The sequence below is a fragment of the Eretmochelys imbricata genome, chromosome 16, assembly GCF_965152235.1.
Source record: "Eretmochelys imbricata isolate rEreImb1 chromosome 16, rEreImb1.hap1, whole genome shotgun sequence".
Taxonomy (NCBI): Eukaryota; Metazoa; Chordata; order Testudines; family Cheloniidae; genus Eretmochelys; species Eretmochelys imbricata.
This window is the reverse complement of record NC_135587.1, coordinates 26,669,135-26,681,424: the sequence shown is the minus strand read 5'-3', so window position 1 is coordinate 26,681,424 and position 12,290 is coordinate 26,669,135. Positions and strand designations below refer to the sequence as shown.

Sequence of the window (12,290 nt, the reverse complement as noted above, 5' to 3'; positions counted from 1 at the left end):
TCAAATATTAGGGCAATTATTAAGTACAGTAATGTTTTGCTTCACTGTATTATGACATGAGGTATGGTACGTAATGAAAAGCAAATACTTCCTAGACAAATATTCATAAAACCATGTCTTGTAAAGAAAATTACTCTTCACTTAAATTTGAATCAAACTGTAGTATGTTAAAAATATCTTTTTCTCCTGAACATTTCACCCTTCCTATCTTTAGAGTATTTAATTATTACTAACTATCCCTCTATATTTCAAGTCCTCGTGGCAACAAACATTTTAAGCTTCATAAATCTTTATATGCTGATCGATGTGGAGATGAATATGGACAGGTTACACAGTTGGAATGGAAATAAACCAATAACATACTTAATCTGAGAAAATACAATAGGATTCATATATTTTACCATGACCATGGTATGTTATTTATTGTTGAAATAATGTCATGTATATTTTTGACCTGTTTCAAATTTTGCCCCCCCACAAAATTACCTGCTCTCTTAACAGAGTATGAGCTATCCATATCAACAATATATTTCAAAGAAGAATATTTTCACAATGGATGTTCTATGTATTGGTTACCCTTCTGTATATAATTAACAGTTAAACCTTTGAAATTATCAATTACTCCTAATTCATATAATTGTACATAACCCACATTCAATAAAGGTCTTCCTTAATATTTTCTGCCATAGGTGAGTATAATTATGTTATTATTATTATTATAATAATTATAATAATAATAATTTAAAACTCCACAAAAGTTTCAATTAATATTTTAAAAAACAGAAATGTCCCCTCAGATTAACAAACCCTGTTGAAATCCATTTCTGTGCTAACATTTACTAAAAATATCCTCTTAACCAAAACTTAGTCTCCTTGTTGGCTCTGCAGGTACCATGCTTTCTCAGAGCCTGTGGAATTATCTTCTCTGTAACCTTTTATACATGTCACATAGGGATGAATTCCTGCTGACACAGCAGCGAGTTGAGGTTTTTCTGCCTGGTCTCTGGCTATTCAGGTGACGTCACTGGGAGAAATAACAGTAACATTTCCTAAAAGCTCCTGAAGCCTAGTGCCTTTGTTTCATGCAGCTTTAGGAACAGACTTGTTTGGAGGTATTATTAAAAACTAGTTTTGCAAAACATTTTTAATGTGGCTGATTGATCTGATATATGGGAATGTTTAGATTTTCAGCAAACGTACCAGAGCATTTAAAACACTTCTTTAGCATTTTAATGGATGCCATAAATTGATCATTATCTGATATTCTGGACATATGTATATGCTGCTCCTGATCTCTGAGCTTTGATCAGGATTTATGCTGTTTCTTAACAACAACCTAACAAGGAGTACTGCCAATCTATCAGAAGAGGTAAATGAAACAGATTGGGATGGCATTGCTCTGCCCAAGTTTAGCTTGTTCAGATTCTGAAAATTTGTACTGATGAGTGCACCGATTAAAAGACTGTGAAACTGAAGAACAAACAGAATCTTTCTGTTAGTAAATGGTTAGGGTCCCTTCTACATGTAGCTGAATCCGAGAGCCCAAGTCACCTCTTGTGCCCTGAATTTTGTCTAAATATCACAAACTTCTCTCAGGGTATACATGTTTTCTTATTGGAAAATAAAGCAACATTCACAAAAATGGGAAACATTTGCTACCAAGAAGTTCTGTTTTGTTTTGCTTTCAATTTACAAATTATTTTAACTGGAAAATACCAGTTTAACTATCTCACTCACCAGAGAGAATTTTCAGACTCCAGAAAGGCTAGAATCGAGTGGAGCAATGATAGCCCATTGCACTTCTCTTGCCTCGTAATCATGCACTGACCCTTGTTGATTTCACATAAAAAATCAGCATAATCACTGACAAAGAAAGGCCCGGAGATCTAGAACAGCATCAACACACGCCAGAAATCAGTGGCAGTGTTTCTTTTCCAGGACAGACTCAGAATGCTAATACAATGCCTGATACGTCCTGGTACTTTTGATAAAAATCTAAATATTTCCCTTTCTTTCCCTAAACAAAATGCAAAACCAATTCGTGAAAAATATGGAATATTAACTAATGTGGCTGTTTGGCTGCTATTATGTCTGAACCTCATTTACAACTGTATTCCTTGTCTACACGAATTCCTTCATCACCTTTATTTTCAAAGCTACAATCAGAGTAAGCATTGTTCTACAAATAATATATACAGCCACTAAGCTGAATCAACCACTACACCTTAAAAGATTAAAACTGGATGTACAATTACAGAACATTACCAAGCAGCAAGAAATAAGACAATATTTATGCAACCCCAAACACTTAGATCACAGCAAAGCAGAAAAATATAGCCACAATTAAATGAAGGGAGGAGAGCCTAAATAGGAAAACATTATGCTGTTTATAATTACCAATGTTTTTGTAGCAGAAAACATTGCTGTAAATACTACAATTAGTAATTTCATTAAAGCAAATAACCAGCACTAGATTTTACTGCTGCAAAAGCTGAAACACTGTTTTTGTTTTTTTATGATTGATAAGTATTCACTATGTTTCTGTAGGTCAGCAGGTAACTAAGTTTTTCCAAGTCCAAAGTATCACCTTTGGGCCCTATCCTGTCACCCTTACTTTGGCAAAGCTCACATTGAACTCAACAGTTTTGCTTGAGTTAGGCTAGCAAGATCCAGCTATCAGTGTCCTGCTGTAGCACTGTGTTGTCTTCACTTAAACTATTTGCAATCAAATGCACCCCTGCCCCAACAGACATGTAAAATTTTTGCAAAATAAGTATTTAATGTCAAAATCAAAAGATCGGTCTGTACTATCCACCCCGTGCAAATATTTATAGAATTAAACATATAAAAAAGATGCTGAAATACACAAAGTCACAGACATGCAGCCAGTGATGTAGTGGAGAGATTCATGTAATACATTGCATTTATCATGCACCTTTGACCACTTCATTCTGCACCCTGGCCACTAATCCATCTCCCTCAGGGTTTATTCTAACATTTCAAACCCAAGTACAGCTGCAAACAGACACCATTTTTATTTTAAAAAGAGAAAATCAACCCACCAGAAAAAAAATGTTTCCTCCTTTCCCCCCAAATTACAAGAGGACAGGCAATAATAATTCCTGACCCTGTGGAAGGTTTAAGGTCTGATATCTGACCCTTCAGAAGCTTGCTTTCTTTGGAAAGAAGAGACCCGTGATTTCCAAAGATACACATAGCACTTGATTATAGTCTCGGGAGTTCTGGAGAAATCCGGTCTTTCAATTACATTACTACATACAGAAAAGCTATTTTCAGTCATTTTTAGTGATTAAGAAAATTTTGGAAATCTTTCTTTTTTCTCTGAGCCATGAATGTACATGGGATTTAGGGTAACACAAACATCTGACTTTACTGATATTATTCTTCATATCCCTCAAGCTGTAATTTTTTTAAAAAGCATCTCTTAATAACCTGTGTGCATACACATCATGGCAAGTTCTGGCGGGATGTAAAGGTTTGTAGCGGCATGCATTTGAGATGACGGCACAACTCACTCATGGCTTCACCACATATGGGCAATGCAACCGTCCACACTCTTGCTGATAAAACTTGTGTACACACCACATGACCAGAAGGTGTGTAGAGTTATTTTTACACTTTAATTAACAAGAATTACTAATAAGAGAAGATTTCCAACAGCCTAAAACACAGCTGCCAGAGGAAGAATGGGAACATTATCAGTTTAGTTTCACATGCTTTATCTTTCAAATTTAATAAAATGTCAGGGAAAAAATCATTTTGATTTACCATTTACATGTCTTCCCCCCACCCCTCTTTACTATTAACTACTTCTGCTGTCAGTCCTTGGGGGCACACACAGCAGGTTACCATGTAATGTCACACTAGGTGCTGTGATTCAACAAAGGCTAACATGTTGATATCTTTTTATTGCTAGTCAGCCTGGACACCCCATTTCCCCCTATACAATTAGAAGCCTTTGATAATATCTAAAATTCTAAAGAGGATTTATTTCTCTTCTAACAAAGAATTTTTTTCACAAAGGGATAGTCCATTGTTTTGCTTTCTAAGATATTGCCTTTTTGCAAAACGCTGTTATTTTACACAGACTGCAAAGGGAATCATCTCCTGCACGCTGTTCCTAACACTTACATTTCAAACAATTTTGTGTGGGTATCCAAAGGAGCATTTCTTAATTACAAAAAAAATCCTGAGAAGTACCTTGTTTATCTATACAGTCAGATGTTTCATGGATCTGACATCTCTATTAAACTAAATTCTCGGTAACTGTTACAAATGGGAATATGTGAAAATATTAATACTTGTTAAAACCAAACCCCCCAAAACAAATCAGTGCAGTTCAGTAGGAGAATGCGTAGGCAGCTATTGGTTTTCATATCGCAGTATCTGGGTCTGTTGAAGCTTCTTTAATAACACATTGGTTAAGGCTGCAGTAGGAAATTACACATTCTATTGTAACTCCTAAAGAGGGGGACATCTATCTAGGCCATTCATACAAGAGTTATAACCCTAACAATATTTATACTCAGCATGTCATGTTAGCATTTACTACTAGTTTCCATGGAGATGGATTTTCATGCTGTAGCTATGAAATGCACATTGTTGCCACTAAGCCACTTCAGGCCCTTTCTGGAAGCCTGCTGAATGCCTGACAAAAGTTGATGCAAACCAATAGTTGTTGTTCTTTGTTTGTTGCCAGACTTCTAGCAGAGCCATATTATGTCCCAGTGATTGAAGTGCCCATGTTCACCCCCCTCCCGACACAAAAAGGACCCTAAATTTTAGTGACAAGCATGAAGTGGGCTTTTGCAGGGGAGGCCAAACAGCTAAGCGGGGCAGGAACTCTGCGTGGCAGAAGGGCATCGCTGCTGGGGCAGGCCGGTTTTCATACGAAGCCCGACATTTTGGGAATAAAAGTATAAATAAAGTCAAGTCTCTCGGGAGCTACTGACCCAGCATCGGAGGCGTCCCCAGAGCCGCCGGCCCCGGCTGGGGCGACCTCCAGCTCCGCTCCCGGGCCGCAGGGACCGGCTCCGAGGGGCTGCGTGCCCCCGCGCCCTGTCCCCAGCGCCGCGCTGCCGGGAGCCCCCGGCTGCACATCGGGGCCCCGCGGCGGGCAGGGCGCGCACGCCCGGGGCAGCGGCTGCATGGCCGGGCTGGCGAGAGGGCGCCAGACAGCGGCAGTGACCCGAGGCCCGGCCCAGAGGTGGGCACCCGGGGGCAGGCCCCGCTGCGTGGCACCGGCCGGGGCGGCTTCCCCGGGCTCTGTCCGCGCCTGGAGCGCCCGGCGGCCCGGGCTGAGGCCGCACCGGCGGCACGAAGGGCCGGCCCGGGGCCTAGCGCTGCCACCGGGGGGACAGCAGGAGCCGTGGGCCCGGGGTGACCCTGCAGCCCGCCCGGCGGCTCCTTGGCCGGCGAAGCCCGGCGGCTGAGCCCGGCCCGCAGGCTGCGCCGTGGCAGGCGGGAGCCGGAGCGAGCCGGGGGCTGCGAACGCCGGGCCCGGCCCAGCCGCTGCCCCCGGCCCCCCTCCGGCCCCGGCCACTCCTGGGTAGCGGGGACCGGTGGGCGCGAAGCGCAGCAGGTGGGCGCTCCGCGGAAAGCCGCCCTCCAGCCGGGGCCGGCGGGTTCGTGTGTGTCTGACCCCACAGCCGCGGCGGGGCCTCGGCGGGGCCGTGCTGGGCGGCCGGGGGCACCGGGGCGATTCCCCCCGGTACCGGCCAGCGAGGCCGGGCTGGAGATCAGCCGCTTTCCGGCCCCTCAGCCAGGTGAGCAAACATGCTCGAGTCTCTCTGCACCCACCCGCTCGCTCGGCCTCCTCCCCCCGGCTTCCCTGCCCTCGGGCCCGGGCCAGCCCCGTCCCCTCCGCCCGCAGCAGCTGGCCCAGCCTATTCAGCCGTCCCCGGAGCGTGCTTGTTTTTCTCTAATGACAACACGGGGCTGCTGATACTTCGCACGGTTTCGTAGGAACGGTTTTTCGTTATCTCGCAACAAAAGGCCAGTTAAAAATCCAGCTAACACTTCACCCAACAGCCCGACGATTCGGATTTAATTCCCGTGTTAAAAATCCAACTACAAATCCCGTTCGTTAAAAGCCTCCCCGAGATTACACTGCTCCCTCCTGCACCCAGAGCAAACCCCGTGCCTCGGACTCTCCCCGGGCAATGCCAGCGTTTTACCTTCCTCACTTCAGCTGCCCACGGTGTTATTTATTTCGGGGGGTTTTAGATAATGTTTGGAACAAACTGATTTTAGAACCAAGATTAAATTATTCAAAATACCTAAAACTGCCACGCGGAGAATGTTATACTGAATTGAAAGGGCATTTCTGTTTTTAAATCCTACAATTATTTACCTACGGTGCATTTCAGTAAAACCTGTACGAATTACCGGCACAAACGCCAAACGATTTGAGCTCGAATTTAGAGGGGGCGCTAGCGAAATACCCCCCTTGTCACTCGGATACCAACCAAGGTATTATTTGTCATTTATACAACCACCCGGTGCAAACTCCCTTTGCTAAATGGGCAGCGGAGTATTTAACTTCTTTTCCGTGACTAGTAAACACCCCGCGAACATTTCTAGCTTGGCCCTTTGAACCCGTAACAAATCTTTCGGGGGTCCGGGCGCGCGGTTCTTGGCTGGGCGCTCTCTGATCACCGCACCGATTAGGGGCTTTTTCTGATTTTCGTTTGAAAACTTTTTGGCGTTTCCCAACCAGGCAGCAGAACTGGGCGAGAGGCTCCCGGGGACCCTGGGCCCTGGAGAGCATGTTCCGTCCCCTCTGCCCAGTGTAAGGCCCGGCAGGCGCGTATGGCCCGGCGAGAAGGTGGCATGAGCGCCCCGGGGGGCAGGCGTGCGGGGCAAAGGGAGAAGGGTGCCTTACTGTTGGTAGTCCTGTTTGCAGTACAGTTTTCGATCCCGGAAGTAGCAGCTGGTGGTGAGGGCTTGTTGACACACGGCACACTGCAAACACTCTTCGTGCCAGGAAGACTCGTTCACTCTCATCAGAAAACGGTCTGAGATCGGCCGCTGGCAGCCCTCGCAAACTGCCTGGTTCTGACACTCTGACCCTAGGAAACAGCAAAGAGGGAGGTGAGAGGCATGCCGAGGTGGCCCCTGAACTGCTGGAGCTGCGCCCCAGCACGGGCTCTGCCAGGCGGGACACGGCGGCGTTACACGGGGCGCAGCGGTAACTGGGCCAGCGGCTCCGGGATCCCCCCTACCCGGGGACCGGCTCCCATTGAGCAACATCGCGAAGTAAACTTAAACCGGCGCGATTTCGTTTGCGTCGCGCAGCCTCGGCTCGCGGCCCCGCGCCCCGGGCTTTCCTGCTCGCCACTCGCCTCTCAACTCAAAACCTCCTCGGGACGTTGCGAGAAAAATTCAGCAGCGTCCCTGCAGCCTGCAGAGCGAGCCTGGCGAACGGCAGGCAGCGCTGGCGGCGGGGGCCCGGGCTGAGACCGGCCGAGCCCCGGCACGGCACCGCTCGGCTCTGCGGCAGGCGTGCGCTTTTTAAGCACTATTTTTCCCCGGTCATTTAAAAAATACACATCCCGCCAAAGTCAGCGAGCGAAGTCCTGCGCCCGCCCGGGAGGGAGGGAGGGAGACGCTGTTTCCAACGTGCTCTCGCACGGCCACGGCCCCAGCCCGGCTCCGGCAGGCAGCGCAGTCCCGGGCGGGACGCTGGGCTTTCGGGCACAGCCCGGACCCCCGCGGCCACTCACCCAGCAAGACGCCTAAGGTCGCGGCGCCCGAGCGCAGGGGGTGATCTTCCATTTTAATGCCGTCCAGCATCTTGGCGCGGTCCGACTGGCCCCGGCTAAAGCACCTTTCCAAGGACTCGGGACCTGTTGCAACATCCATGGGCGGCCCGGAGCACCAGTCAGGCTGCGGCGGGGGCCGGGCTCGCTCAGCGCCGGGGCGGGCCGGGCTGCGGGGCACGCTGCAGCGGGGAGGAGGGAGTCGCTTTTATTTTTATCGGGGAGACATGCGGCGCGTTTCCGGGCTGCGCTGGCGGAGACGCGGGGCAGGGGCCGGAGCGGAGGCGGCTGCCCATCGGGTCAGGTCATGCTACAGCCCGCGGGCGGCCCGGGGTCACCTGCCGGCGGGCCGGGGCCGGCCGGGGCCGGGGCCGGGGCGGGGGCAGGGCCCTCCCGGGGGCAGGGGCCGGCGGGCGCCGCCGTCGGTCCAGGGCAGGGCTGCAGGGTTCCCCGGGCGCGCTCCCCAGTCACTGTGCCCTGCCGCCTCCCGAGGAGCCGCTCCGTTTAGAGCTGGGGCTGCGGCGGAGGAACACACCCACCAGGGGAGCCGCCTCACCCCTCCTCAAACTTGCTGACATTTGAACTCCATTGGCGCTCCCGGTATCGCTGCGCCGCGGTGATCCGTCTCCTCGACGTCAAATAGTGCCGTCGCCGGAGCGAGCCCCCGCAGCCCCCCGGGGGCGGCCAGGTGCGCGCGGCTCGGGGGTGGCCAGGTGACAAGGGCGGGGGCCGCCTCAATCCGGGGCTGCGCTCTCGGGAGCGCCGCACCGGCCGGGAGAGGGGCCCTGCGGCTCCACAGACACCCGGGGGGCAGAGTGAAGCCAGAGCTGCCTGGAGCGACCCACTCGAGTTAGCGGCCCCGCGCGGGCAGCGCGCCCCGGGCTCTCCCTCCTGTCCTGGGGTAGGTAGCAGCGCCACGCGGCTTGTGACTGTGCTCGGCTTTGCCCCACGGGCTGCCCGAGCGCGCCTGTCCCGGGGGCACCGGCTGCAGGAGCCTCTCCCCGCCACGCGTGTCCGGGACCCTGGGCCTGCCTATGCCCTCCGCAGCCGGGCCAGGGGCCCACGCTCCCGCCCCTCCCGCCCGTGTGTCTGGGGCAGCTGTGCCTGGGGAGGTGTTAACAGCGGGGCCTGCCCCCAGCAGAGCCGCGACGGCCCGGCGCTGGCTGCTCCTTGCCGGACACAGGCGCCCCTGCTCTGTCCTGGCACCGGAGCCGCGGCCCCTTGGCGCCGGGCCCGGCCGAGAGGCGCTGGCAGAGAGCCGCACCTCCCCGCGGACCCTGCGGGAGCGCAGCCCGGACGGCCGCCCGCGGGGGAGCCCTGGCTGCGGGCAGAGCCGGGCTGGGGGCCTGGCAGGAGACACAGCCACAGATCCCGCCGGGCTCCCCCCGCGCCAAAGTTGGAGGCTGGGCTGACTCCAGCCCCTGAGCCCCGCTGCGCCCAGTGCTCGGGAGCCGCCTTCCCCGGCCCGGGCTGGCAGCTGAAATGCCAGCAGATCCCGCACGGCCTGGCCTTCGCCCGCCTGGCCCACCTCTGGAGAGAACCTGAGCGCATCCCCCCGCAGCCGGCGGAGCGCTGGCCTGGACTGCTGGGGACCAGCGCTCTGTGCCCTCCCGTGGCCTTGCCTTGGGCAGAGCAGTGGCTGGCCCTAGCCCAGCCGGCACCGGCTGCGGGACTCGGTCCTGCGCTCCCTGCTTCAGAGGGATTATGGGTCCCGGGCTAATGCAGCTGGAGAGCCGCAGATGCCGGGGCAGGAGGCCCGAGGGCCTGGCGACGGGCCGCAGGCGGAGCTAGTCACCTCGGGGCCGGGAAGCGCTGGAGCTGCCGGTCCCGCTGGCCCGCGCAGGCTGAGCAGTGCCAGAGGGCTACGCTCCCGGCCCCCTCCCTGCTCGGACGCGTCTGCAGGAGGGGAGTCACTAGGACGGGGGAGAGGCACTAATTCCCTGTGGCCCTACCCAGCCTCGAGTCTCCGGAGCCCAGCGCGCGGGCTGCGGCGCAGCGAATCCAGGGGTCGATTTGGGCGCGTTTACACCTTCCCGAGAACCGTGCTTGGCGCGGCCAGCGGGTGTTTTCTGGTCTTTAGTTCCGTACGTTGGGAATGGCCGAGCGCGGCCGCACGGCCCCGCAGAGTCGGTTCCCCAAGGTGCCTTGTGCGGGCCGGCGAAGCCCTGCCCGGGGAGCGTTAGAACCGCCGAGTGCGGCCGTGCTGCGCCGGGCCTAGCTGAACCCTGGGCTGCCTCTGAATTACAGCCTTGTGGCCATTGCTGGTTCCCTAACGAGAAACGCGCAAACAATAAAAGACAAATAATGTGCCGGCGTCCTGCGGGTGTCAGGGTCGGCTACAGCCCCCGTCTCCCCTTCCTTTGCGCGGCAAGCGATCCCTCCCCATCTCCAGAGCAAGCCACGCTCGGCTGGCGAGAACTCGATGTGGGGTTTGTTCCCCTGGCTCCGGGCTTGCTGTGGCGGCCGAGGGAAGGGCCCGAGCGCTGTTCTGTCGGGTTCCCAACGCACTGGTATTTAATGAGCTGGACAAGTGTTAAGGGCGGCCACTGGCTGCTCCGTTTGTGGGTCTGCAGGCAAAGCCCTTCGGATGCTGGGTTCGCACAGAAATTCACGATTATGGTTTAGCTCAATCTTTCGGAGAGGGGTTTTGGGAACAGGCTTGTGGGGTTTTATCTTGGACAATTTACTAATCCTGGGTTATTTAACTCTGCGATTGAGAGGAAAGCTGCTTGGATTTCAGAGCTCTGCCGCCCAGAAAGACCCTCTCCTTTGCATTAATTGTTTACGGTTCCCATCCTGCCGGGGGCTGCTCGGCAGTCTCCAGCCGCAATTATCTCCTACAATGGTGGGGAAAATTAGAGCCGGTCTCGCCTCACTCCAAGAGTTTCCCTAACTTCTAATTAAAACTCCGCAATTGGGCGGCGGGATTAGTCAGAGGGAAAGGGGACCAGTCCCCGGTCCGGGCTCACAGCCCTCCAGTTAATTCCGGCTCTGGTCGGGGTCACTCTTCCGATAGAAATCAGACCACACAATTGTCACCGTCTCACCGTGTGAGTGTGTGACTATTCCACAGGCCGTGTTCAGCTCGGGCGGCCGCCCTGAGAACAATTCGAAGGCGGTTTATTAAAAGTCTGTAACTAAAATCAAACAATTAAAACACAAAAATCCATCATCGAAATAAAAGCAAACGAGGCCTGGCCCGAGCGGCTCTGTGCGCGCAGGCCCGGCGCTGTGTGCAGGGACCGGGGAGGGATCTCTCGCTCTGCAGGGAGTTGGGCGAGAAATACACAATTCTGAGCATCATTCCCGAGGCCCCGGCCTAAGACAAGAGCGAGTGAGCGGCTGGGCTGGGCCCGTGTGAGCGGCCCGGAAGGTGCCGAAAGGGCCTTCGTGGCGAGTGAAACTTGTGCATATGTGGGTAGCCATGAGCCTTCTGCGTGTGTGTGTGTGTGTGTGCGGGGTGGGGGTGCCCCACTGGCCTCTTACGTGTGTGTGTGTGCGCCATTAATTCCTGCTGTGTGTCTGTGTGTGTGCGTGTGTGTGTGTCTGTGTGTGTGCGTGTGTGTGTGTGTGTGTGCGCCATTAATTCCTGCTGTGTGTCTGTGTGTGTGCGTGTGTGTGTGTGTGTGTGCGTGTGTACATTAGATTCCTGCTGTGTGTGTGTGTGTGTGTGCGTGTGTACATTAGATTCCTGCTGTGTGTGTGTGTGCGGGGTGGGGGTGCCCCACTGGCCTCTTACGTGTGTGTGTGCGCCATTAATTCCTGCTGTGTGTCTGTGTGTGTGCGTGTGCGGGGTGGGGGTGCCCCACTGGCCTCTTACATGTGTGTTGTGTGTGTGTGTGTGCGCCATTAATTCCTGCTGTGCGTGCGTGTGTGTGCGTGCGTGTGTGTGTGTGCGTGTGTGTGTGTGTACATTAGATTCCTGCTTTGTGTGTTTGTGCCATGAGCTTCCTGCTGTGTGTGTGTCTGTGTGTGCGCACGCCACGAACCTCTGCTCTGTGTATGTGTGTGTGTGTGTGCGCCATTAGCCTCGGGGGGGGTGCATTAGTCTCTGCTCTCTCTGAGTGTGTGCGCGCGCCATTAGTCTCTGCTCTGTGTGTGTGTGTGTGTGTGTGTGTCCCATTAGTCTCTGGGGTGAGTGTGTATGTGTGTGTGTGTGTGTGAGCCATTAGTCTCTGGGGTGAGTGTGTGTGAGTGTGAGTGTGTGTGAGCCATTAGTCTCTGCTCTGTGTGTGTGTGTGTGTGTGTGTGTGTCCCATTAGTCTCTGGGGTGAGTGTGTGTGTGTGTGGGGGGGTGTGTGTGTCCCATTAGTCTCTGGGGTGAGTGTGTGTGAGTGTGAGTGTGTGTAAGCCATTAGTCTCTGCTCTGTGTGTGTGTGTGTGTGTGTCCCATTAGTCTCTGGGGTGTGTGTGTGGGGGGGTGTGTGTGTGTGTGTGTGTGTCCCACTAGTCTCTGGGGGGTGTGTGTGTGTGAGTGTGTGGGGGTGTGTGTGTGTGTGGGTGTGTGTG

At 53.3% G+C, this 12,290-nt stretch overlaps 1 protein-coding gene across 2 annotated transcripts in view; it reads right to left on the bottom strand.

The window, feature by feature from the left end:
- Positions 1 to 7,884, bottom strand: part of LMX1B (LIM homeobox transcription factor 1 beta) — a 122,817-nt gene extending 114,933 nt beyond the window's left edge. For both annotated transcript variants that reach the window (XM_077836015.1, XM_077836016.1), the window contains exons 1-2: positions 7,746 to 7,884; positions 6,905 to 7,091 (exon numbers count right to left, since the gene is read on the bottom strand). In XM_077836015.1, the coding sequence (XP_077692141.1) occupies positions 6,905 to 7,091; positions 7,746 to 7,884 (326 nt within the window). The remainder of the gene's footprint in view (positions 1 to 6,904; positions 7,092 to 7,745) is intronic.
- Between the last annotated feature and the right edge of the window lie 4,406 nt (positions 7,885 to 12,290).